General features: G+C 42.9%; 3 protein-coding genes and 1 pseudogene across 3 annotated transcripts; all 4 read right to left on the bottom strand.

Annotated features, from left to right (window-relative positions):
* Positions 1-5,425: 5,425 nt before the first annotated feature.
* On the bottom strand, positions 5,426-6,297 carry LOC133252518 (interferon alpha-1-like). The gene has a single exon (XM_061425162.1). It carries the CDS (start codon positions 5,993-5,995, stop codon positions 5,426-5,428), a length of 570 nt encoding a protein of 189 aa, XP_061281146.1. The 5' UTR covers positions 5,996-6,297.
* Positions 6,298-9,941: 3,644 nt separating this feature from the next.
* LOC133252523 (interferon omega-1-like) lies at positions 9,942-10,819 on the bottom strand. Its single transcript, XM_061425167.1, has one exon. It carries the CDS (start codon positions 10,774-10,776, stop codon positions 10,114-10,116), a length of 663 nt encoding a protein of 220 aa, XP_061281151.1. The 5' UTR covers positions 10,777-10,819; the 3' UTR covers positions 9,942-10,113.
* A 7,000-nt stretch (positions 10,820-17,819) lies between these two features.
* On the bottom strand, positions 17,820-18,755 carry LOC133252525 (interferon omega-1-like). The gene has a single exon (XM_061425170.1). The coding sequence runs from the start codon at positions 18,592-18,594 to the stop codon at positions 17,932-17,934; it is 663 nt and encodes a 220-aa protein (XP_061281154.1). The 5' UTR covers positions 18,595-18,755; the 3' UTR covers positions 17,820-17,931.
* Positions 18,756-26,520: 7,765 nt separating this feature from the next.
* LOC133252528 (interferon omega-1-like) lies at positions 26,521-27,321 on the bottom strand (annotated as a pseudogene).
* Positions 27,322-27,883: the final 562 nt, after the last annotated feature.

The following is a 27,883-nucleotide window of genomic DNA, read 5'->3' as shown; positions in this document are numbered from 1 at the left end:
TTGGGAGAATAAATCATCTTCCTCAACCCCCGTCCTCTCCCCTGCAGTGTTTGTGTGAAGAACCCTAGTTCTCAGTGGTGACCTCCTCTTCTCCTGACCCATGTCCCCAGATGTCCAAAGTGTCAGCAGTGCTCAGATACTGAGAGCAAAGATGTATTTGTGCAAGTTGGTAGAGGAATTTCCAACTGCAATTATTTTGCTTTTAGTAGACAAATATTACCTGCTTTGCCAAGTATAGTTTTATTATTCAATCCTTTTACTTAAACTGTTCAAGACTTGTTCTGCTCAGCGTTTCTGAGATGGAAGAAGGAGATTCAGTGATGGTGTAGTCTCTCACTGGAAGCTTATGTCACAGAATCTAGTGAGTTACAGTTGTTCATTCAGGCAGTTGATTCCACTGGGCATCTCTGTTCCTCTGTTTCTTTCTCCCTCTGAGAATTTAGGATTGTGAGAGCCAGGTACTCGTTCAGGGAGAAATAGCCTTCTTTCCTTTACTTGAGTGTAATTTTTTACTTAAAGTTTCTACATTCTTTTAGTGACTTGTTGGTCAGGATTTGTCTTGCTGCTTCTGCTCTGGTTCTAATTCACGTTGAGGTAAGAACAATAAAGCAAAGAAAGGCAGAGGGGCTGTAGCTCTATCATTTCAAACTTTAATTTTTGTTGTTGTTGTTGTTTCTCTTTGACACTTCCCTGGAAAGTAAAAGTCCACAGTTGTGTTGTGGGCAAAGAGAAAACTAATGTATTCTGAATGTCTGAAAGAAGGGAAGTGGTTTCCCCTGATGGAATGACTCATTCTGAGTTAGCAAATTTAATACAGCACAGCTGGGGATGAGGCTGTGGCAGAGGGGAAGCATGAGGCCAGTACGAACAACACGGAGCTTGGGGCATGGCTGCTTCCGACAGAAGCTCAACAAAGGCCAAATCCTGGGTCAGTTGACTGCCCTTTGCTTTGGAAGATCAGCTATCTCAGTTTCCTTTCAATTAATCCATGTAGGATTAGTTTCAGGAGAGAAGGAAGAAGTCAAACCCACCACCTAACAAGAGGTGAACAACTAGAATGCCAATTGCTAGAACACAAATCCTCTTTGGCAGTGTCTTGGAGCCCAACCTTCCTGAGCATCTGCCTAGGTAACAAATCCGCCCAGGCAATGAGAAGATGCTTTGAGAAAAACTAAAAGGAAATGGAATAAAATGATTCCAAAAGACCCTGATCTTAATCAGGGAAATAGTAATTATGATATTAAAATAATCACTGAATTTTATTGCTTGCTACTAATGGACTAGCCACTTTCCAAGTTCTTTAGAATTTTAACTGAATCCTCTTATTAACTCTTAGGTCACACTTACTTAGAATCCTGGAGAACAATATAAATCTGGACAAATGAACTATTCCAATAGTAGCAAAGATTCAATGGCAAACCTTGGGGGCTTTGATTTGTCTGAAGGATCCCATTAAAAAAATTAAAGAAAGGGTGAAAATCAACATGACATTAAGGAACCAATGAAGTAAGTGAGGAGGAGAATGAGATGACAAAGACCCCTTCAGTTCAGTTTAGTTTAGTTCAGTTCATTCGCTCAGTCGTGTCCGACTCTTTGTGACCCCATGAATCACAGCATGCCAGGTCCCTGTCCATCACCAACTCCCGGAGTTCACTCAAACTCAGGTCCATCGAGTCGCTGATGCCATCCAGCCATCTCATCCTCTGTCGTCCCCTTCTCCTCCTGCCCCCAATCCCTCCCAGCATCAGAGTCTTTTCCAATGAGTCAACTCTTCGCATGAGGTGGCCAAAGTACTGGAGTTTCAGCTTTAGCATCATTCCTTCCAAAGAAATTCTAGGGTTGATCTCCTTCACAATGGACTGGTTGGATCTCCTTGCAGTCCAAGGGACTCTCAAGAGTCTTCTCCAACACCACAGTTCAAAAGCATCAATTCTTCGGTGCTCAGCTTTCTTCACAGTCCAACTTTCACATCCATACAGGACCACTGGAAAAACCATAGCCTTGACTAGACAGACCTTTTTTTGCAAAGTAATGTCTCTGCTTTTCAATATGCTATCCATTTCAAATGCCAAGGGGCCACTATCTATTGTTTTGTAGGGCCACAGGGTGTGGTCTGAAGTCAGCAGAACTAAGATTTAATTTAAATAGACGAAATCACTATTAAGTAGTTAGAAGGGAATAGATTGTTCTGCCAGCTTAAAAAAAAAAAGCAGGTGTTTGCTCATTGGCTAGTGGTTAGGATCCAGCACTTTCACTGCTGTGACCTGATTTCAGTCCCTGGATCCCTGGTTGGGGAAGTCCAATCACACAAGCCACGCAGAAGGAAGTCTAAGCTTTTATAAGTGGTTTCTTCAATGAAATATAGTGAAATAACTTTATTATCCCTATGAGAAGTGAGCCCTCTTTTCTATGTATTTTAAACTCTTGACCTTTCTTGTGAGTTTAAGTACAAAGAAAAAGCATCCAACAGTTTCTCGCCACATGAGCTCTGACGTTGCTCCTTCAGGATGACAATGAAAACATCTTTCCTCAGCAGGTTCTGCAGAATGAAGTCACTACTCACTGCAGTCCTGACCTCCAACACACCCTGATAGGAGTTCAGGATGGAGATCAGGAAAGAGGCACTCTGTGCTCTGGGAAAACTGACACAGCAGGTCAGCAGAGAGTTAGATAATTTCCAGAGGAAATTTATGAACCCAATTTTGCACCTTCTCATGGGTAGAAAAGCTCTAAAATCCTTCAGAGAGACATCTGTTCCTCCTGATTCTCAGCCACATTCTCCCAAGATGTGAGCTTATCTGCACATCACCCCTTCACCACAATCACATGCATACTGACCTCCCCAACATCCGTGGAGCAGTCCCTTAGAGCAGAAGAGAGGCTGACCTCCAGCCTGTAGTCCTCAGCAAGTCCTCCTGAAAAAATGAACTCCCACAGCCTGGTGTTCTCATTCTAAAGGAGGACACCTGCATTGCTCACCTCCAGTCCAGACGGGTCATCCTGGTGTCGAGTCCAGTGAAAAACCTCTGCTCCTTGTTTTCCAGCTTCTGCTCAGGATGTGGCTGTTGAGGAGGCCTGTTTGTGACAAAAGGGAAAAACATATGTGCTTCCTAGACAGAAGCAGTGAAGATTTTTCTCCTTAGCAGGGAGAGACTGGCTTGAATTGTGAAGTAAGCCTCAATGCCTTATATAGTTATCTTTTTTTTTTCATTTCTAGATCAACTTATTAAATATCATTAAGTAATAGTATAGAATTGACATTGAAAAGTTATTTAGAAAATAATTTGTTAATAAACTGATACTTTTACCGGTAATAAAGGAATGTTTTTTACTTGTTTTAGGACCCTAATCTTCAAGAAGGTTTCTACAGCTCTCAATGTACTTTAAATGTCCTCTGAGGAGCTCCCCTGATGGCTCAGTGGTAAGGAATCTGCCTGCCAAGGCAGGTGACACGTAGGACTACATGTGGTCTAGAGGCTGTGAAGCCCGTGCACCACAGCCATTGAGCCTGTGCCTAGACCCCGGGACTGCCACGACTGAAGCCCGAGTGCCCTAGAGCCCAAGCTCCTCAACGAGAGAAGCTACTGCAATGAGAAGCCTATGCACCACCACTAGAGAGAAGCCCAGCTTTGAGCAAAAGTGCATGCAGCTATTAAGACCCAGTACAGTGAAAAATGAATAAATAAATTAAATTATATAAAAAAATGCCCCTCTGACTTTACATGTAGCTATATGTGCTATGTGTCCCAACTGGGAAGAAGAGAAAGATGATTGATCCATCAATGTCCTCCTTCAAAATTGCCTACATTAAATACACTAATTTCCACAAAGATCTTTGTTACTTTGAGAAATTGCGATCTCCCAGTCTGCACATTACTGACATATGTCCTGGGGGGATGGCTCTGTCCCACTGTTAATGAATGTTCTAAAGGCCTGCCTGTGACTCTTTTATTCAAGCTCGTTTGATTTTGTCTCTCAAAGATGCAAAGACATTATGGAGGAATTTAAGAACTGCATGGACTGCTTTGTCCCCAGATACATCTTGCTCTGCTCTGAGATACCTTGCTGGGTCCTAAGGAGGAAACGTGTCTGGAGCTGTGACAGGAGTGGCCGTCTTGCCCCAGTGCAGCTCATCTGTGTGGTTCCATGTCCTGAGGACCTGCCGCTTTCCAGGGAACACTTTACACTTCTCTGTTCTCCTTCAGAGTTCTCAAACTGCTGCCGACTTTCAACTCCAAGTTTCCTGCGCTTTGGGCTTTTTGAGCAAAGTGAGACTCCTGACCCAGGCAAGCTCCTCCTAGTGCAAGCAGCACATGGAAGAGCCAGGTGGAGGCACAGAGGAGCCCCTGGAGTCTCCACCATTGTTCACTGTGGTGCGGGGTTCCCTCTATTTACTGTTTCTCTTTGAGGCGGGGCAGTCTGGACCTGCAGTGCTTGGCAGGCAGAGCAGGTGAACTCATAGGGGAGTGCCTGACAAATCTAGAAGTTTCACTCAGGTTCTGCTTTCGGTTGGTGGCTTTGCAGTCTTAAAGGAAAATGACGACCAGAAACCATAATGGAGAATGAAACAGCTATATGAATGAAGAGGACACCTTCATGCAGAGTGAATGAGGAGAGCATGCTGGGGATTCCTACACCGGGAGGAAGTGAATGATTGTGGTATTTGAGTGTAAAGGTAAGATATTCACCTGACCTCTCACCAACTGACCACCATCTCTTCAAGCATCTCTACCACTTTCCAGGGAAACAACTTCGACAACCAACAAGAGGCAGAAAGCTGTTCCCAAGCCCTCATCAAATCCTGAAGCATGGATTTTTTGGATCGTTGCTTTTACGTTACTTTTCTTTTGAAAAAATCTGAGTTACAAAACGTATTGGAGTAGTTATGTTCACTTCGAGGTCTTCACAGCAACAAAAAACATAGGTAGAGCTTGTGATTTTTTACTTCTAACATCCAAATCCTAAAGAAGGGACAAGGATTTACAAAATGCATTTTTTTAAATAAGCAGCCATTCAGGCTTGGTGTTTTAGGGAAAAAACAAAGTAAGATTTTTACAGTAAGAATTTAATGAGTGAAAATAATCACAAATTAACTAAATACAAAATATACATTTTCTCATAAATACACATACATAATATTATATCAACAAGATCATTTAAATATTTATAAATAGATAAATAAATACTAAAATAGATAAATAATGGTCCAGGTAGTGAATAAGTAGATAGATCAGCTTCAGCATCTGTAACGACCAAGTGCCTGTAGAGTAGAACATAATGTCACTTAATATTCCAGGAAATATTCGACAAATTGAATCAATTCAGGCCATGATGACAGCAGAAATGAGAGTCTTCCACATGGCAGTGCAGGAGGAAGTGTGGTCTGTTGGTTCGTGAGAATCATTTCCGTGTTGAACCAGGTGTGTCAGTCCTTTCTCCTGAATCTCTCCTGCAAGTTGGTTGAGGAAGAGAAGGCTCTCATGACTTGTGCTCTGACAACCTCCCAGGCACAAGGGCTGTGTCTCTTCTCTTGCAGATAGAGAGTGAGTCTGTGGAAGTATTTCCTCACAGCCAGGCTGGAGTCCTCCTTGAGCAGGGGAGCCCCTGGCAGCCCCTCCTCCTGCCTCAGACAGGCTTGCAGGTCAGTGAGCTGCTGATCCAGTGCAGCGCGGAGCTTGTCGAGGAGGCTCTGGTCCCACACAGCGGCCGAGCCCTCTGTGCTGAAGAGCTGGAAGGTGTGCTGGGTCACCTCGTGGAGCACAGAGATGGCCTGAGCCTTCTGCAACTGGCTGCCATGCAGCGCCTCCTGGGGGAATGAGAAGTCATTTCTGTCCTGCAGGCAGGAGGAAGGGGAGACCCTCCTCAGTTGTTGCAGGAGCGTCAGGACCCTCCTGTTGGCCAGGCTGTGGGTGTGAGGCAGGTGGCAGTCCAGAGAGCAGATGGCGTTGCAGCTGAGCAGCAGCAGGGCCAGGAGGAAGGACCAGGCTGGGGCCATCGGGGACCTTGCAGATGCTTCTGGCCTGGGGTGGTGGGTGACTCTGTGAACTTGCTCTTAGTTCTCTGAAGACCTTTCTTCAGGCCTGTGTCTTAAGTAGGAGCCCATGGTTTCCATTTTCTGAAAGTTCCCTCTTGCTTTCTACTTTTGTTTTTGCTTTTCATTTTACACTCTCCAAATGGATTAAGGCAGCATTTCTCAATCATTTTTTTTTTCATGTTGCCCTTCTTTCTTCTGACCACAGAGCCTTTTTAGATATATTTTAGGTGCCCTGATTGTGAAATTTTGATAGCACAGATATACTGGGTATGTTTTTATGTATTCTATGGGTATCTTTTCTCTGTACATAGAAAAAGGAAGTATAAATATTACTCTTTGTATTCAATGTAGAGTTGAGAATCATATAAAATTTTAAGCTATAACTTAAATGTGAAAGCTACCGATTTTTTAAAATTTATTATTTTATTGAGGATAATTGCCTTACAGAATTTTGTTGTGTTCTATCAAACCTCAACATTAATCAGTCATAGGTATACGTATATCCCCTCCCTTTTGAAACTCCCTCCCATCTTCCTCCCCATCCCAATCCTCTAGGTTGATACAGAGCCCCTGTTGGAGTTTCCTGAGCCATTCAGCAAATTCCCGTTGGCTATCTATTTTACATATCGTAATGTAAGTTTCCATGTTACTCTCTCCATACATCTCACCCTGTCCCCTCTCCCCATGTCCATCAGTTTATTCTCTATGTCTGTTTCTCCATTCAGTTCAGTTCAGTTGCTCAGTCATGTTTGACTCTTAGTGACCCCATAAATTGCAACACGCCAGGCCTCCCTGTCCATAACCAACTCCCGGAGTTCATCCAAACTCTTGTCCATCGAGTTGGTGATGCCATCCAGCCATCTCATCCTCTGTGATCCCCTTTTTCTCCTGCCCCCAATCCCTCCCAGGATCAGAGTCTTTTTCAATGAGACAACTCTTCACATGAGGTGGTCAAAGTATTAGAGTTTCAGCTTTAGCATCAGTCCTTCCAAAGAACACTCAGGACTGATCTCCTTTAGAATGGACTGGTTGGATCTCCTTGCAGTCCAAGGGACTCTCAAGAGTCTTCTCCAATACCACAGCTCAAAAGCGTCAATTCTTCAGTGCTCAGCTTTCTTCACAGTCCAACTCTCACATCCATACATGACCACAGGAAAAACCATAGCCTTGATTAGATGGACCTTTGTTGGCAAAGTAATGTCTCTGCTTTTTAATATGCTATCTAGGTTGGTCATTACTTTCCTTCCAAGAGTAAGCATCTTTTAATTTCATGGCTGCAATCCCCATCTGCAGTGATTTTGGAGCCCAAAAAATAAAGTCTGACACTGTTTCCACTGTTTCCCCATCTATTTCCCATCAAGTGATGGGACCAGATGACATGATCTTCGTTTTCTGAATGTTGAGCTTTAAGCCAACTTTTTCACTCTCCTCTTTCACTTTCATCAAGAGGCTCTTTAGTTCCTCTTCACTTTCTGCCATAAGGGTGGTGTCATCTGCATATCTGAGGTTATTGATATCTCTCCCTGCAATCTTGATTCCAGTTTGTGCTTCTTCCAGCCCAGCGTTTCTCATGATATACTCTGCATATAAGTTAAATAAACAAGGTGACAATATACAGCCTTGATGTCCTCCTTTTCCTATTTGGAACCAGTCTGTTGTTCCATGTCCAGTTCTAACTGTTGCTTCCTGACCTGCATACAGATTTCTCAAGAGGCAGATCAGGTGGTCTGGGATTCCCATCTCTTTCAGAATTTTCCACAGTTTATTGTGATCCACACAGTTAAAGGCTTTGGCATAGTCAGTAAAGCAGAAATAGATGTTTTTCTGGAACTCTATTGCTTTCCCCATGATCCAGCGGATGTTGGCAATTTGATCTCTGGTTCCTCTGCCTTTTCTAAAACCAGCTTGAACATCAGGAAGTTCACGGTTCACATATTGCTGAATCCTTGTTTGGAGAATTTTGAGCATTACTTTACTAGCCTGTGACACGAGTGCAATTGTGCGGTAGTTTGAGCTTTTGTTGGCATTGCCTTTCTTTGGGATTGGAATGAAAACTGAGCTTTTCCAGTCCGGTGGCCACTGCTGAGTTTTCCAAATTTGCTGGCATATTGAGTGCAGCACTTTCACAGCATCATCTTTCAGGATTTGGAATAGCTCAACTGGAATCCCATCACCTCCACTACCTTTGTTCGTAGTGATGCTTTCCAAGGCCCACTGGACTTCACATTCCAGGATATCTGGCTCTAGGTCAGTGATGACACCATCGTGATTATTTGGGTTGTGAAGATCTTTTTTGTACAGTTCTTCTGTGTAGTCTTGCCATCTCTTCCTTATATCTTCTGCTTCTGTTAGGTCCATACCATTTCTGTCCTTTATCGAGCCCATCTTTGCATGAAATGTTCCCTTGGTATCTCTAATTTTCTTGAAGAGATCTCTAGTCTTTCCCATTCTGTTGTTTTCCTCTATTTCTTTGCATTGATCGCTGAGGAAGGCTTTCTTATCTCTTCTTGCTATTCTTTGGAACTCTGCATTCAGATGCTTATATCTTTCCTTTTCTCCTTTGCTTTTTGCTTCTCTTCTTTTCAAAGCTATTTGTAAGGCCTCCCCAGACAGCCATTTTGCTTTTTTGCATTTCTTTTCCATGGGGATGGTCTTGATCCCTGTCTCCTGCACAATGTCACGAACCTCATTCCATAGCCACGAACTCATAGGAGTGCTTTTTAGAGATATGAAACCCAGAAATCGGAATTCTCTTCAGCATGCAGCAAAGGAAAGTTCTCACACTGAAAACACTATGAAACCACTGAAGTTGAAAATACCTTTGTCAGGGGCCAGCACCTTTCCAGGGCTGCCCTCCAGTCACTGGCTCAGGGCGGCTGTCCTGTCTCCTCCCTGAGGGCAGCCACTCCGTGATTCTCACAGTCCTGATGATTTCTGCCAGGAGCGCTTGATGCCTCTTGTGTGATATGGACTCAATGAATCCAAACAGTAATCCTGTGAAAACTACTCTTACTGTCCCCATATTAAAGATGAAGAAACTGATCTATAGTGTTTGTGATATTTTTTAGGATGTCACTGCTGGTAAATAGCAGAGTTGGGATTCAGAGGTTTTGGAATTTCTAGAACTCTCCTTTCACTTGGGCTCTTTTCCTGTGGCTTCCACTCTGACTACACCATGCAGCTAGAAGAAACCAGCACAGAACAGAGCTCCTGTGTTGGAGGCAGTGAAGGTATTGTGTAAGGGAGTGAATTGCTCAGTAAGGCAGTACTGAGGAGAAGGTGGGAGGCAGAGTAATGGAGTCAGGAGCAGCCAGTCCACACCGTATGGCATCAGCTTTTCTGCAGGAGGTGACTGCTTCCCTCAGATATGTCTATCAACCATTCTTTAATGAGTGGGTATAGATTAGTTATGCCTATGACATCAAAATTAATCATTTTCTACAATTTTATAATCTCCTTTCTACCTGTTTTCTTTTTGGCACCTTTGACTGCTTATAGGATCTTAGTTCCCCACCAAGGCTCCTTGGAGGGAAAACTCACAGTCCTAGAAACTGCGCCACCAGAAAGCTTGAAGAATTCCACCTTTTGACAGACATTTGTTAGAAGGTGATAGAACTGTACCACAGTGTAAAATGAACAATTACTGTTTTGTGATAGGTATATATAGGCAAAATAAGTATTTAGATTTTCAAAATTAAAAAACCTCAAGAAGTTTACCTTGATAAATATTTAATAAATAAAAAAAATTACAATTTTAATCAAAAAGAAAGGGGAATATATTTTCTATATTTTAATGCAATGTAAGCATATCCATCTTTATTAAAAAATGTAAAATATTGAGATAAAATAATACATTAAATAAATAAAATATAAATAAATAACATCAAAGTAGTCATTGCTTATAGACTGATTCCCTTGCAGCTGGGTACTTGTATATCCACTTGCTTACTAATACTGTATTACTGTGATTTGACCTAACTAATTCAATAAGGTTGGTGGCTAAAGCAGAACCAGAGTCTTCCAAAATGACTACACTTGAGTGTGCAAGGATGATGTGGCATCTTAGTCAGTGAGTCATGTCAAGGTAAATTCTGGTCTCCATCCGTCATTCTTAACCTTTCTTGCAAGCTGGTTGATGAAGACAAGGATCTCATGATTCCTAGTCTGACGATTTCCCAGGCACAGTCGCTGTATTCCTTCTCTTTCAGGTAGACATGGATTCCGTGGAAGTACCTCTTCACGGCCAGTGTGGGGCCCGTCCTTCCCAGGGCAGAGTCTTCCTCTCCCATCACTTGCCCCAGGCAGGCGTCCAGGTCATCCAGCTGCTGATGGAGTCCAGTGCGGAGCTGCTCCAGGAGGGTGGTGTCCCAGGCAGCAGAGGAGCGCTCTGTGTGGAAGAGGTCGAAGGTCTGCTGGAGCATCTCGTGGAGCACAGAGAAGGCCTGGGCCTCCTGGAGCTGGCCACCCTCCACCATCTCCTGGGGGAAAGCGAAGTCTTTTCTGTCCTGCAGACAGAAGCGAGGGGAGAGTCTCCTCATTTGGTCCAGGAGCCTGAGGTTCTGCCTGCCAACCAGCACGTGGTTCTGAGACAGGTCACATCCCAGGGATCCTCCCGGGCCATAGCTGACCAGCACCAGGGCCATCAGTAGAGAGAGCACGAAGGCCATGGGGAAGATGAGGCTGCTGCTGGGCTGGCTGAGACGGCGTCTGGTGGAACCTTGAGGTAGGTTCTCTGATGCCATGCTTTCTAAGCAAAGCCATTAAATAGGGAACACAGTAATTTTCATTTTCTAGTCATTTCTGTACACTTTTACTTCCTATTTTGGTTTTCTGTTATGTATTCTGAATATGGTCAAAGAAATTGTCATCAATTTATAAACTATTAATTTTACCTTTTCCCAGTAACTTCAGACATGCTTATCCAAATGGATATTCATCATCAAATGAGAAGGTCTTCGTCTTATGTTAGAATTGAAGTACATTAGTAATTACACCCATATTGTTCCCTGTCTCTCATGCATAAATGTTCCTCTCCTCTTGTCCAGGAACACATTTGTAGCCCTCATCTTAGGCTCCATTTTCCCCTCTCACTTTACCTAGGAAGCCAGGCTCCCTCAGCCCTATGGTTTCCGTATTTATTTAGGAATTTACCAGATCACTGTGGCAGTTGAGCTCTTTGAAACAAGATGGGTTTTCTTTAGAGTTTGATTTTGAGAAGAGGCTGATTATTATCAGTCCATGAGTTTACCCCACGTTTTTCTTTCTTCTAGAACATATTCCTGCAGGTCCATGTGGCTGTGTTTTAGGGAACCACAAATCAGGGCCATTACAGACATCACCCTTTCTTTCCACCATTTTCTTGCTGGAGACCTGTCGTCCTCCACAGACTGGGCCAACACCCCCGCCAGAATCCTGGTTCTTCTCAGGGAACATGGGTGAGGAGTCTCTACATCCAGGATAATTGTATTTTCCAGCAGCACCTCACTCCCAAGGGAGAGATCACATGGAGCCACCCCCTGTCCTCTGAGTGACAGAGTCCCTTTCTCACCTGCTGGACTCCCTCCCTGCGGACAGACTCACCACAACCTGTGGCCTCAAAATCTCCTTCTGTGGAGGGCTTGTTTATTTGTTGGGAAAATAAATTTTCTTCCTGAACCCCATCTCTCCCCTGGAGTGTTTCTGTGAAGGACCCTAGTTCTCAGTGGTGACCTCCTCTTCTCCTGACCCGTTTCCCCAGATATCCAAAATATCAGCAGTGCTCAGATGCTGAGAGCAAAAGTTTGTTTGTGTAAGTTGGTGAAGGAATTTCCAACTGCAGTCATTTTGCTTTTAGTAGATAAATAATATCTACTTTGCCAAATATAGTTTTTATTATTCAACTCTTTTATTTAAACTGTTCAACACTTGTTCTGCTCAGAGTTTCTGAGCTGGAGGAAGGAGATTCAGTGCTGGTGTTGTCTCTCGTTGGAAGCGTATGTCACAGAATCTAGTGAGTTACAGTTGTTTGTTCAGGCAGTTGATTCCACCCGGCATCTCTGTTCCTCTCTCTCTCTGTCTCCTCTGAGAAAGCAGGTCAGTGAGACCCAGCATGCTAGATCAGGAGAAATAGCCTTCTTTCCTTGAGTGTAATTTTTAATTTAAACTTTTTATATTCACTTAGTGACTTATTGGACAAGATTTGTCTCATTGCTCCTTCTCTGGTCGTAATTCAGGATGAGGTGAGAACAAGAAAGGGAAGTAAAGAAAGCCTGAGGAGCTGCATCACTTTCAAGAGGTTAGATTTTTTTGTTTCTCTTTGCCATTTTTCTAGAAAGTAAAATTCCACAGTTGTTTCGTGGGCAACTAGAAAACAAGGGTAAGTCTCAATGTCATGAATATGAAAGAAAGGAAGTGGCTTTCCCTGACACAGTGATGTATTCTGGGTTAGCAAACTTCAGTGCAGCATAGCTGGGGCCTAGGCTGTGGCAGAGGGGAAGGATCAGGTCAATATGAACCACAGAAAGGCTGGGACATGGCTGCTTCTGAGAGAAGCTCAATGAAGGCCAAGTCCTGAGTCCATGGAATCCCCTCAGCTTTGTAAGACCAGCCACCTGATTTTTCTTTCCTTTAATCCATATGTGGTGTGTATAAGGGGAAAAGGAAGAAGTCACACACCAGCTCATGGGAGACAGCAATCAGAACCCCAGTTGTTAGAACACTAACCCTCTCTCACAGGGTCAAAGAGACCAGCCTTGCTGTGTATATGTGACAAATCCACCTGGGCAATGAGAAGTTGCTTTGAAAAAACTAGAATGAAAGGGAATGAAATGATTCAAAAAGATCCTGATCTTAATTTTGGTAAAAAATAATTATGTTCTTAAAAATGATAACTGAATTTTATTGGTTGCTAACCCTTATCTCCCTAATATCCCACCTTGTGATATGATCACATTGATGGGTTGGGTTTCTTTGGGTTTTTTAAGAATTTTAAATGCATTTATTTTATGTATTTATTTGGCTGTGCCAGGTCTTGGTTGCGGCATGCTGGCTTTTCCGTATTCCTTGCCTCAGGTAGGATCTTTACTTGTGGCATGGGAAGTCTTGGTTGTGGCCCGTAGGATCTAGTTCCCTGACCAGGAACAAAACATCAAAATTCTAGGAGAGTGGACAATTTTCCTAGATCTCTTCCTCAGCAAAGAACTTCAAGTGCTGTAGGATTTCTCTCCATTATGTACAAGGCCCTGCTCAAAAGGGAGGAAACTTGGGCTCCTGGGCTCTTCATAGTCCTGCGGGCATTCCCTCTCCTAGAATGAACACTTAGGGATTCAACATGCAGACCCTTGCCTGTGTTAAGGAACTTGCACTCAAAGCTTCTCTTGGTTGGACTGAGGGTGGAGTAAAGAGGTTACTATTGGCTATATTGATATGAAAGACAGCTATCATTCACTAAGTTCCACATTTTCAGGCTAATTTGCAAACTTTGAATTATTTGAATTAAAGGATGTCCTCTGTGACTGCTACTAAAGTCGTCTTGATGTTTAAAAGACGAAATGAAAGTCTGGTGTTAGCTACACTCAGGAGCCCCAGATTGTGTGAGAGTAGAGCTTCCTGCTACTCCTGGTCCCTCCTCTTCATCAGCTCTGAGTACTGGCCCTCAGCTGCTCTGAGCATGTGCTGCCTCCTTCCTCCTCGTCCTGCCTCCAAAGTCTTCTCCCCTGCTCCCAGGACAGCAGTCATGATCCACTCCTGACGCTCCTGGAATCCACATCACCAAGCACATTGTCACATATGCATATGTGGTCAGCACAGTTTGGTGAGAGAATGAAGAGAACGCTATGAATTAACCCATGTTCATTATTATGCCAATATTATCTGTAGACCACCAGAACACAGGAGCAATAGTCCTGTAAATAACTGAAGAATTCAAACCTTATGTATTAGACCATTAAAAAGGAATTGCAGAGAGATGTGGCATTTTAAAAATTGGTGCAATTTAAAAACTGTCACAATAGGCTATGGAGTCACACCTCTAAGTTCTCTTTTAGACTAAAGAAGAGAGATTGAGCCTCAGGTTTTTCTTTCAAGCTGAGTTGACTTATATAGATAAATATCTCCTTTTGGATTGAGATGTTTCCATGAGTATATTTCATTTCCAGTGTAATAACACAAAAGAAGCATTGAAGCTGTGACATTCTCTGATGCCCAGAATTGAAGGGAAAAGTTTTTCAGTGGAGACAAAATTGGGAAAAGTGCCGAAAGTGACAATTCTGACCTATTTAAAGATCTTATTTGTGGGAATGGGCTGGGAACAGCTTGATAAAGGCTGGCAGAGCCCAACACCTGCAGCATCACCAAGCTCACCAGATGCCAACCCCTTCCCTGATGACATGGAGGGTGATGTTCTCCAGCCCTGGAGAATGGTGATCATCACCACTGCCACCCTCTGAGAGACCAGGAAGCCCCCCAAATCAGCACTTCAGTGAAATTCAGTCCCACAGCTCCAGCTCAACAAGATGCTCAAATCTGCCTTTCCTGTGCCGCAGCAACGGGGAGGCCACCACAGAACTCCCTGAACAGAGCAACTGGCCTTGCTCGCCCAGCAGACCTGTCCAGGTCCAGTGCCTCGAACTCCAGCACCACATCCACCGGGAGAACTGGGGAGTCCCTGTAGGCAGGAGCCTCCAGCTGAGCTAGGTGCTTCTGGGGCCCAGGAAGCACGTGGGGTCCCAGGAGCAGTGAGGAACCTTCGTTTGGGGGCCAGACTGCCCACGGGAGCTTTGCAGGGGTTTCGTTCAGAACTTGATTTGTGCACCTGCCCTGCTTCCATCCTGCCCTTCCTGGGAAAAGATTTTAGCCAGAGCAGTTTACACTGGTGCCCGTTTATGCTGCAGCTGATGGCTGGAAATCTGAGCATGTTGTGGCATGTTTTCAGATTCCGGGTGGTTTCTGGGGAAAAAGACTAATTTGGGGAAAGGGGAAAGGCATCTACATTCTGGACAGTAATCTAGATATTGGGACCATCCACTGGGAAGACTTGAGGACAAGACTGAGACTTACAGGAGGCCCTGGGGAAAGGGAAATGATTTTACTTAATATAAATGGTTAATTTCTCCTGCAACGTTCTAGTAGTTGGAAATATTTCAAAATGTACAAAGAAGTCTAAAACTCACACCAAGTCTAAATATTCCTTATGCCCAAACAAAACTTTAAGTTCCTGGCTTCATTGGAAGCAAAACATCTGTAAACTTTTCAAAATTACTTCTTTTTCATCTCAGTTCAATTGAGGGAAAGCCATATTTGAGAAACTTATGACCCAGTAGCTACCTTAAATAATTAATCTCAATTTTCAAAGTCTTTTTTTCTTCTCATTTCCTTTATCTAAGGATCTTATGTTAAGCTTTCAAATTTATACATAGTTTTGCATTGGAGAAAAATATGTATATGTATATGTAAAAAATATACATAGTTTTATTAACTCTTTTAAAAGGTCATTTCACATAGGTAAGTTGCTTTAAAATTCATAATCAAGACTTTTTTATTTCAGCATAATGTATAATTTCACTTAATATACCATTTCCTACCTAATAAGCATCTTATGTGCCCTGATTGCATGTTGATTTGATGCCCACTAAATATCTCGGTGTGCTTGGTACAGTCATGTGATTATTTTATTTGCTAGTAAAATTTCAAAATGTTTAGATATTTTTTGTACAATACTAGCAAAGATTCAGTTCAGTCAGTTGCTCAGTCATGTCCGACCCTTTGCGACCCCATGAATTACAACACGCCAGGCCTCCCTGTCCATCGCCAACTCCCGGAGTTCACCCAAACCCACATCTATTGAGTCGGTGATGCCATCCAGCCATCTCATCCTCTGTCGTCCTCTTTGCCTCCTGCCCTCAATCCCTCCCAGCATCAGAGTCTTTCCCAATGAGTCAACTCTTCACATGAAGTGGCCAAAGTACTGGAGTTTCAGCTTTAGCATCATTCTTTCCAAAGAAGACCCAGGACTGATCTCCTTCAGAATGGACTGGTTGGATCTCCTTGCAGTCCAAGGGACTCTCAAGAGTCTTCTCCAAGACCACAGTTCAAAAGCATCAATTCTTCGGTGCTCAGCTTTCTTCACAGTCCAACTCTCACATCCATTCATGACTAATTTATTCTAATTTGCAGAGGTAGAATTTTTGCATTAAAAATTGAGTTGAGCAAGTCACAGATACGGCCTAATCATCTTTAGGGTAGACATGAAATAATGGCGAAAGCTTAATACACACCTGTCACAGTAACAGCTCTCACAGCTGTTTACTGTGTCCCTGATGCTTCATATAATCTACTCATTTAAGATAATTTTGGAAGTTGTTATAGTAACATCATATAGAGTATAGAACATGAAATGGTATATTGAAAGGAGTAAAATAGTCTCATTATCCCTAATTTGATTTTAATTGGAGAATAATTGCTTTACAATGTTGTGCTGGTTTCTGCTGTACAACAAGTAAACCAGCTATAAGTACACACATATCCACTCCCATATCCTTATTTTAAAGCTGAGAAAACAGTAGCATAGGACAGAAAAATCGACTGGACGAAATGATGCAGGAACTTGAGGGAAAACTAAAAAGATGCCCAGATAACAAAGATACTGGTCACCTGAGAAGACGAGAGTAACCCACAAAAAATAAAAACAAAAAATGTAGCAAGATTGTCATTTTCAAACAGTTTAACTGGTAAAATTCTTTTAAGCTTATCAATATTATTATTAATATTCAGTACACTTACACTTTTATAGATAACTCTGAGGACCAGTAGTATCCTACCATTTTGAAGGATGCTGGGTGTGAATAGGAAATGGAGACATGCTCCTGCTCTGGGAAGTCAATTCCTCCCCATTTAAGGGACTCTCAGTTAGAAGGTCCTGATGGAGGATGTGTGTGGGGGAGGGGAGTTTAAAATGAAAAGAAAGACTTTGATCTTGAGAAGTATAGATTATAGGAAATTCTTAAAATAATAAAAGTTGAAATATGCTGAATGAAATGTATAAATTGGTGGGATCTTTGTTGATCAGTTTTTATAAATGATCCCACTTGTTACTGCAGGAAATTGGATATACCTCAATAACAATATTTTCTGTGCAGCAGATTGATGTATTGATTTTTAAAATCTTTGTTAGAAAATGATACTATTTGAAGACAGACAACATACCTATTTCCAGCAATTAACCCCCTGTTCAAATCTCAGCCACATGTACGTTAGTTATTCCTATGACATCAAGACTAAGCATTTTCTGCAATTTCATAATTTCCTTTCTAACTTTTTTCTTTTTGTCACCCTCCACAGCTTAGAGGATCTTAGTTCCTCAACCGAGGCTCCCTGAAGGAAAAACTCAGAGTCCTAACAATGGCACCCACAGAAAACTCTCAGAATTCCACCTTTTGACAAACATTTCCTAGGAAATGATAGAACTGTTCCACAGTATAAAACGAACTAATACTATTTTGTGATAGGTATATGTAGACAAAATAAGGATTTAGGTTTTCAAAAGAAAAACTCAAGAAATTTATCTTGATAACTATTTAATAAATAAACCACATAACAATTTTAATGAAATAGGGAAATATATTTTCTAAATGTTACTACAATGTAAACATACACATCTTTTATATGAAAATATAAATATGATGAGATAAAATATTACATTAACTAAATAAAGAATAAATAAATAACATCAGGGCAGTCATTGCTTATGGATTGATACCCCTGCACTTGATTATTTTATATGTACTTGCTTATTACTACGGACATGTATTGGCTGAGTTAATTCCACAAATCTGGTGGCTAAAGAAGAAACAAGAGTCTTCTGAAATGACAACACCAGAGTGTGCAAGGGTGATGTGGAATATTAGTCATTGAGAGTCATGTCAAGGTGAGCTCAGGTCTCCATCCATCATTCTTAACCTTTCTTGCAAGTTGGTTGATGAAGAGAAGGATCTCATGATTTCCACTCTGACGATTTCCCAGGCACAATCGCTGTATTGGTTCTCTTTCAGGTAGACATGGATGCCTTGGAAATACCTCTTCATGGCCAGTGTGGGGCCCATCCTTCCCAGGGCAGAGTCTTCCTCTCCCATCACTTGCCCCAGGCAGGCGTCCAGGTCATCGAGCTGCTGATGGAGTCCAGTGCGGAGCTGCTCCAGGAGGGTGGTGTCCCAGGCAGCAGAGGAGCGCTCTGTGTGGAAGAGGTTGAAGGTCTGCTGGAGCATCTCGTGGAGCACAGAGATGGCCTGGGCCTCATGGAGCTGGCCGCCCTCCACCATCTCCTGGGGGAAAGCGAAGTGTTTTCTGTCCTGCAGACAGAAGCGAGGGGAGAGTCTCCTCATTTGGCCCAGGAGCCTGAGGTTCTGCCTGCCAACCAGCACGTGGTTCTGAGACAAGTCACAGCCCAGGGATCCTCCCGAGCCGTAGCTGACCAGCACCAGGGCCATCAGTAGAGAGAGCACAAACGCCATGGGGAAGATGAGGCTGCTGTTGGCTTGACGGAGATGGTGTCTGGTGGAACCTTGAGGTAGGTTCTCTGATGGCATTGTTTTTAAGCAAGGCCATTAAATAGGGAATGTGATAGTTTTCATTTTCTAATCATTTCTATACACTTTTACTTCCTTTTCTGGTTTTCTGTTATGTATTCTCAATGCAGTCAATGAAATTTTCTTCCTTCTAGACTATTAATTTTGCCTTTTCCTAGTGACTTCAGATATGCCCATCCAAATGGATATTTTTCAATCAAATGAGAAAGGTCTTTCTCTTAAGTCAGAATTGATGGACATTTGTAATTACACATGTTTATTGCCCTTTATCTCTCATGCATAAGTGTTTCTCTCCTCTCATCCATGAACACATTTTTGGCTTGCTCTTAGGCTCCATTTTTCCCTCTTTGGTTCCATTGGAAGCCAGGCTCTGTCCGCTCTATGGTTTCCATATTTATAAGGGGTTTACCAGATCACTCTAGGAGTTAAGCTCTTGGAAACAAATGATGAGTTTTCTTTAGTGTTTGATTCATAGAAGAGGCTGATTATTATCAGTCCTTGAACTCCTCCCACATTTCTCTTCCTTCTAGAACACATTCCTGCAAATCTCTCCCTTCAGGGAACCATGAGGGCAGGACCATTACAGACATCACCCTTTTTGTCCACCATTTTCTTACTGGAGACCTGTCATCCTCCACAGACTGGGCCAATACCCCCAACCAGAATCCTGGTTCTACTCAGGGAACATGGGTGAGGAGACTGTACATCCAGGATAATTGTATTTTCCCAGCAGCACCTCACTCACGGGGAGAGATCAGATGGAGCCACCCCCTGTCCTCTGGAGTGACTGAGTCCCCTTGCTCACCTGCTGGACTCCCTCCCTGTGGACAGGCTCAGCACATCCTGAGGACTCGAAAATCTCCTTTCTGTGGAGGGCTGATTGATTTGTTGAGAAAATAAATTGTCTCCCTGAAACCCCAACCTCTCCCCTAGAGTTTTTGTGTGAAGGACCCTAGTTCTCAGTGGTGACCTCTTCTTCTCCTGACCCGTTTCCCCAGGTGTCTAAAGTGTCAGCAGTGCTCAGATGCTGAGAGCAAAAGTGTGTTTGTGCAAGTTGGTGGAGGAGTTTCCAACTGCAATTATTTTCCTTTTAGTAGATAAATAATATTTACTTTGCCAAGTATAGGTTTTATTATTGAACTCTTTTACTTAAAACTCTTCAACACTTGTTCTGCTCAGAGTTTCTGAGCTGGAGGAAGGAGATTCAGTGATGGTATTGTCTCTTATTGGAAGCTTATGTCACAGAATCTAATGAGTTTCAGTCATTAATTCAGGCAGTTGATTCTACTGGGCATCTCTGTTCCTCTGTTTCTGTCTCCTCTGAGATTGTAGGGCAGTGAGACCCAGGATACTAGATCAGGAGAAATAGCCTTCTTTCCTTTACTTGAGCATAGTTTTTCATTTAAACTTTTATATATACTTAGTGACTTATTGGACAATGTTGGTATTCCTGCCTCTGCTCTGGTTGTATTTCATGATGAGATGAGAACAAGAAAGGGAAGTAAAGAAAGCCAGAGAGGCTGCATCTCTTTCACTTTCAAGATGTTGGATTTGTGTTTGTTTCTCTTTGCAGCTTTCCTAGAAAGTAAAATTCCACAGTTGTTTTGTGGGCAAGAAGAAAACAAGGGTAAGTCTCAATGTCCTGAATATGAAAGAAGGGAAGTGGTTTTCCCCCGACGTAATGATGTATTATTCTGAGTTAGCAAACTGCACTGCAGTGCAGCACAGCTGGGGAGTGGCTGTGGCAGAGGGGAAGGATGAGGCCAGTATGAACAACAGAAAGACTGGGACAGGCTGCTTCTTACAGAAGCTCAATGAAGGCCAAGTTCTGGGTCAGTTGACTGCCTTCAGCTTTGTAAGACCAGCTAGCTGATTTTCCTTTCCTTTAATCCACATGTGATCAGTATACGCAGAGACGGAAGAGAGACAGGCAATCAGAACCCCAGTTGCTAGAACACAAACCCTTTCTGGCAGGGTTTAGGAGACCAGCCTTGCCTAGCATCTGTGTAGTTAATAAATCCACTTGGGTAATGAGAAGATGCTTTGAAAAAACTAGAATGACAGGGAATGAAATGATTCCAAAAGATCCTGATCTAAATCTGGGTAATAGTAAAATTATGATATTAAAAGTAATAGCTGAATTTTATTGATTGCTAACCCTAATGATCTCCCTAATATTCCAGTTTGTGATATGATCACATTGATGGGTTGGGTTTCTACAGGTTTTTTAAGAATTTTAAAAATATTTATTTTATGTGCTTATCTGGATGGGCCAGGTCTTAGTTGAATCATGCTGCTTCTTGGATCTTCCTTGCTTCATGCAGGATCTTTACTTGGGCCATGGGAAATCTTGCTTGCCACATGCAGGATCTAGTTCCCTGACCAGAGATCCAACTCAGGCTCCCTGCTATGGGAGCATGGAGTCCTGGCCACTGGACCATCAGGGAGTCTCGAGGGGTAGGGTTTCAATATATGAATTTGGGGAACACACACACATTCAGTCTGTAACATGGTAATAAGAAGATACCACGGTATAGTGTTTATGGCAAGGATTCATTAGGATCTATTTCATTCTTGATATTTATTTGAGGAGAAAGAACACATTCCCTGATGCTACCCTCACTTTTTGTGGCACATCCATCATGAATTGTTTACTAAATAAATGTTATAAATGTTATACTGTGAATCTAATTACCAAGGACCTACCATGCTTCCCTGGTGGCTCAGATGGTAAAGAATCCGCCTGCAATGCAGGAGACCAAGGTTCAATCCCTGAGTCAGGAAGATCCCCTGGAGAAGGAAATGGTAACCCACTCCAGTATTCTTGCTTGGAGAATTCCACGGGCAGAGGAGCCTGATAGGCTACAGTTATGGGGTCACAGAGAGTCAGACTCGACTGAGCAACTAACACTTTCACCAGACAAATTCCATAGACTATCAGTGTTCATCAGAAATGACAGTGACAACAGCGGCAAATTCCTTAGCCTCTGAAGGGACTCACTTAATCCTTCCAACATAGTGAAACTGAGTTAATATTCTCCTTTCCAAGAGCCCCCTGCTAAGACTTTATTTGAATGAAATAATCTAATAATGAATTTGTAAATCCAGATTTCAAAACCTAATATGTCAGATTCCAAACTCCCTGTCCACAGCATAAACCCCTGAGCACACTGCATGTACTGAACTCTCACTTATTTCCCTCTTTTACTTCTAACACAAGATGTCCCTTTGTTGTTTCATACCTCGATGTTACAAACCTCTTGTTTCCATTAACGTGTCCCTCCAAATTCTCAATAAGTTGAGTGACTTACAAATATCCTGATTATTTTGTATAAGAAGCAAAATGAAATTATCAAGTGGTAGTTATTACTGAAAAGGAAATGGAGAAGGCAATGGCAATCCACTCCAGTATTCTTGCCTGGAGAATCTCAGGGACAGAGGAGCCTGGTAGGCTGCTGTCTATGGGGTCGCAAAGAGTCGGACACAATTGAAGTGACTTAGCAAGCAGCAGCAGTTATTACTGAGAGTCTAACTGTGCTTGACAAAATTAATAATTCTAAAATAATTCTAAAACAATCGTATTTAAGTGTCCAAGATGACTCATAGATTGTTAAGTGATCCTCACCATAAAATTGAGATACATGATGGACAAGATCCTTGAGAGTTATGACCCCTGCTCAGATTGGATTACAAACATTTCAGTGAATCCTCTGTAGAAAACCCCAAGCTGATGGTACTTGTGGATATAGGTAAAGCATACTTAATGCTACCAAATTACTCGAATATGGGAAATGACTGGAAGATTAGAAGACGACGTATGCTAACGGGTGAATTGTGAGGGATGGAGCAGAACATCCCCATGGCCATCAGCAGGGAAACAGGAGTTCGGAAACTCAGCACTTCCCCTGGGCCTCAGTGAAGCAGCTCAGGTCCTGCACTAAGCTAAGCAGCCCTCCAAGCTCCTTTTGCTGTGCCCAAACGGCCGGGAGGGGGCGCCCGATCTCTCAGTAACTGACAGACCGGCGCCGCAAACCCAGCTGGACCCGCCTCCAGGTACAGAGCGGCCAACTCGGGCGGCGGGTCCACGGGGAGAACTCGGGGGTCGCCCTCGGCAGGAGCCGCGACCGGAGCGAGGCGCCGCCGGGGCCCAGGGAGAGCTGGGGCCGCGCTAGCAGAAGGGAAACTTCTTTTTCGGGCCGGACTGCCCAGGGAAACTTTGCCGCCGCTTCTCTCAGAGCCTTTAATTTCTGCACCTGCCCTTGTATCCATCCTCCCCTTCCTGGGAGGAGACTTTACCCAGAGCGATTTAACACACCGGTGCCGGTTTATGCTGCGATTGATGGCTGGAAATCCAATGGCGCCTCACTCCAGTATTCTTGCCTGGAAAATCCCATGGACCAAGGAGCCTGGTAGGCTGCAGTCCATGGATCGCGAAGAGTCGGACAGGACTGAAGCGACTTAGCAGCAGCAGCAGATGGCTGAAAATCAGAGCATGTTGTGTTACGTTTTCAGATTCAGGACTGTTTCTGGGGAAAAGTCCTAATTCAGGGACAACGGGAAAGGCATCTACAATCCGGACAGAAATCTACTCGATATTTCGACCCTCCAGTGGGAAGGAAGACTTGGGGACAAGACTGAGACTTAAAGGAGCCCCAAGGGAAAGAGAAAATTATTTCATTCAATATTAATATAAAAGGTAAATTTCTCCTGTAATGTTAATTGTCTGAAAAATCTTTTAAAATATATGTGTTAAACTCACATCAAGTTGAAATATTTCCTTATGCCACAACAGTACTTTTAAGTTTCTGGCGTTAATGGAAGCAAAATCATCAGTAATGTTCTCAAAATTGCTATTTTGTATATATCTCTCTTCACTGAGGGAATGCCATATTTGACAAATTATGACCCAATAACTACCTTAAATAACCAATCTCAACTTAAAAATTCCTTTTTCCTCTTTTAACCAAGGATCATCTATTAAACATTCATTTTTTTATGTAGTCAGTTTTTCACTGTAGAGTTTCATTAACTTTTTCAAAATGTCAAATCATATGGATAAGTTGCTGAAAAACGTGCAGTCAAAATGCTTTTGATTTCAACATACTGTGTGCTCAGTAGGTACCAACTGAAATAGGCAGTTGGGTATATGATTCCAGCATGCATCTTCGGAAGGGATCACCATCAAGACAGGTTTTTAAAGCCCTGAAAACTAGAGCAGGTCATGACCTAGTTCATCAGTTTGAACAGAAAACAGTTCTGGGCCCTGAACACAGGAAAACCACAAGTGTCTTTATCACAAATGAAACTCAGACTGGATACCAGCCAGATGGCAGGAGTGCAGTGTGAGTGTGGAGCCAGGGATCTGGTTGAGGACCTTGCAATCTGTGTGTCTTCTAGCTGGAGATCACGGAGTTTGAACAAAAATGAATCATGAAGTCCTTTACATGGGTAAAGTGACAATGCAAGAGCAGTGGGTGCATTGTGCATGGATCAGAAATTCACAGAAGAAACATGCATTTCCAGTGGATATGATGGGGAAAGGCTGTCACCTGCTCTAGCGCACTGGTCTTAAAACTAAAGTCTCAACTCCACAGCTCTTCTCAGCTCTACTCTGTGATGCTGGGGCTCCAGTTCCTTCCAGTATATTTCTCCTTTGCCTGCAGATTGTTTTTCTTTCAGAGTTCTCCCGAACCAATTCCAAGAGGTGGACGAGAAGGCTGGAGTATGACTGATGACAGCCGCCATCAATTAGGAAAAGGAAAACTAATGGTTGCTGCTAGATGCCATGTGTCACCAGTCAGATTGGCAAAATTGAAAAGGATGATAAGATCCTGTTTTGGTCAATGAGTGAGGACATATAAGAGCTTATATGGTCTTGAATGTGGATTCATGTAGCCATTGTTGTCATGGACAGTTGGCAGTGTGCATGTGCAAGGTTTATGTATTTTGACCAATAAAATTGACTTCATGGGCCCGTGTTCAGACAAAGACTCTCGCTTGCGTATAAGACACCTGCATACACTTGTAGCAGTCTCTTCTCAAAGGCACTAATTTCTGAGAAGGACTGACTCTAGGAGGTGACACTGCCGGCACTTAGGGACTGAAGTCTTCACGGAAAACAACTGGGATCAAACTCAGGACAGCCCAGGGCTGGAGAGCAGAGCCTCACCTTGCATGGCCCTGGCTCTTTTCTTCCTGCCTCTGCTTTGCTGCTGAAAGACTGAAACCCAACAGCGAGTTGAGAAGGTAATTTTAGAAATATGTTAAAAAGTAGCACAGGACTACTCATACTAAAGAACAGGAAACATTATTAATGAGTAATGTGTGTGATATTCTGCAGTCCTATGAGATCTCTATGATTTCCCTATTATTCATTTTTATAGTAGATGAAAGCATTTTCTACTAATCCTTCTTTCTCAAAGAATTTCTGTGACTTCCTAAGAATACTTCTAGAAGTCTGAAACACAGAAACTGGAATTGTCTTCAGCCTTGAGCACAGGAGAGTTCACACACTGAATATAGTATGAAACTAGCACCCAAGTTAAATATTTTTACCAAAGACCCAGCATCTTTCCAGTGCTGCCTTTCAGTCCCTGCCTCAGGCCAGCTGTCCTGCCTGCTCCCTGTGGGCAGCTACTCTGGGACTCTCCCTGTCCTGATTATTTGACCAAGCACACTTTTATGCTTCTTGTAATATGGACTCATTGATCCAAATGGTATTCCGATGAAAAGCTACTGTTATTTTCCCGATATTTGAGAAGAAGATCAAGATAAAATGCATGCCTGCATGCATGCTAAGTTGGTTCAGTCATGTCCAACTCCTGTGACCCATGGACTGTAGCCCACCAGGCTCCTCTGTCCATGGGATTTTCAAGGAAGAACACTGGAGTGGGTTGCCATATCCATCTCCTTACTGTTTATGATATTTTGCAGGGTCACACTGCTGTTAAATAGCAGAGCTGCAATTCAAAGGTTTTGAAGCTTCTAGAACTCTCCTTTCACTTGTGCCCTCTTCCAGTGATTTCCACTCAGAGAAACCCTGAAGCCAGAAACCATCACAGAACAGAGCTCCTGTGTTGGAGGCAGTGAAGATATAGTGTAAGGGAGTGGATTGTTCAGTAAAGCAGGACTGAGGAGAAGGTGGGAGGAAGAGTAAGGTCAGGATCAGCCACTGAGCACCACATGTTTGCAGCTTCCCTGGAGGAGGGGAGTCCTCCCCCCACATCCTGACACCAGGCATTCTTTGCTGATTGGGTATAAACTACTTATACTTGTGAATTGAGGGCTAATCATTTACCACCGTTTCAGAGACTCCTTTCTACCTGTTTTTTTTTTTTTTGGGTGGAAAGGGCTGCACTCCACAGCTTGCAGGATCTTAGTTCCCTGAGCAGGTATCCATGGCACCTGAGCTTCTCACACTGGAAGCATGGAGTCCTATCCACTGGACTGCCAGGGAATTCCAGGAATTCTACCTTTTGACAATCATTTCTGAAATGTGATACAACTATTCCATAGTATAAATGGACAAATGCTATTCCACGATAGGTTTATGTAGACAAAATAAGTATTTAGTTCTTCATAATGAAAAAACAAATTTACTTTCATAAAAATTTAATAAATAAAACAAATTAGAAGATTAAGGAAATGAACATATTTTCTAAATTTTATTACAGTGCAGAAAAACATTTTTACATGAAAATATGATGAGATAAAAGAAAATAAATACGTAAATAAACATAAATAACATCAGGGGAGTCATCCCCGTGCAGTTGAATACTTTTTATATCTACTTGCTTTTTGCTACTGAGAAAGTACTATTGATTGAATTCAGGAAACATTGTGGCTAAAGCAGAAATCAGAGTCTTCTGAAATGACCTCAGGGGAGCGTGCAAGGGTGATGTGGCGTCTTAGTCAGTGAGAGTCATGTCAAGGTGAGTTCAGGTCTCCATCCATCATTCTTAACCTTTCTTGCAAGCTGGTTGATGAAGAGAAGGATCTCATGATTTCCACTCTGACGATTTCCCAGGCACAGTCGCTGTATTCCTTCTCTTTCAGGTAGACATGGATGCCCTGGAAGTACCTCTTCACGGCCAGTGTGGGGCCTGTCCTTCCCAGGGCAGAGTCTTCCTCTCCCATCACTTGCCCCAGGCAGGCGTCCAGGTCATCCAGCTGCTGATGGAGTCCAGTGCGGAGCTGCTCCAGGAGGGTGGTGTCCCAGGAGCAGAGGAATGCTCTGTGTGGAAGAGGTTGAAGCTCTGCTGGAGCATCTCGTGGAGCACAGAGAAGGCCTGGGCCTCCTGGAGCTGGCCACCCTCCACCATCTCCTGGGGGAAAGCGAAGTCTTTTCTGTCCTGCAGACAGAAGCGAGGGGAGAGTCTCCTCATTTGGCCCAGGAACCTGAGGTTCTGCCTGCCAACCAGCACGTGGTTCTGAGACAGGTCACATCCCAGGGATCCTCCTGGGTTGTAGCTGACCAGCACAGGGCCATCAGTAGAGAGAGCCTGAAGGCCATGGGGAAGATCAGGCTGCTGCTGGCCTTACTGAAGCGGCATCTGCTGGAATCTCGAGGTAGGGTCTCTGATGCCACTCTTTCTAAGCAAGGCCATTAAATAGGGAACATGGTAATTTTCAGTTTCTAATTGTTTTAATACACTTTCACTTCCTTTTTTGATTTTCATTTGTGTATTCACAATATGATTAAATAAAATGTCATCAGTTTAAAGTATTAAATTTACATATTTCCAAATAACTTCAAATGTACCCATCCAACGATATTTGTCACTCAAATGAGAACGTTTTTATTATTCAACAGTTTTACTTAAACTGTTCAACACTTTTCTGCTCAGAGTTTCTGAGCTGGAGGAAGGAGATTCAGTGATGATGTCTCTCACTGGAAGCTTATGTCACAGAATCTAGTGAGTTTCAGTCATTCATTCAGGCCGTTGATTCCACTGGGTATGTCTGTTCCTCTATCTCTTTCTCCCTCTGAGAACAAAGGATAGTGAGAACCAGGCTACTCATTCAGGGAGAAATAGCCTTCTTTCCTTTACTTGAGTATACTTTTTCACTTAGTTCTACATTCTTTTAGTGACTTGTTGACCAGGATTGGTCTTGCTGCTCCTCCTCTAGTTCTAATTCACCTTGAAGTAAGAACAATAAAGCAAAGTGAAGAAAGGCAGAGGGGCTGTATCTCTATCATATGTAAGACTTTAGTTTTTTGTTGTTGTTGTTGATTCCCTTTGCCACTTTCCTAGAAAGTAAAACTCCACAGTTGTTTTGTGGGCAAAAA

This window comes from Bos javanicus, chromosome 8 (assembly GCF_032452875.1).
Source record: "Bos javanicus breed banteng chromosome 8, ARS-OSU_banteng_1.0, whole genome shotgun sequence".
Classification (NCBI taxonomy): Eukaryota; Metazoa; Chordata; class Mammalia; order Artiodactyla; family Bovidae; genus Bos; species Bos javanicus.
This window is presented reverse-complemented; position numbering and strand designations above follow the sequence as displayed.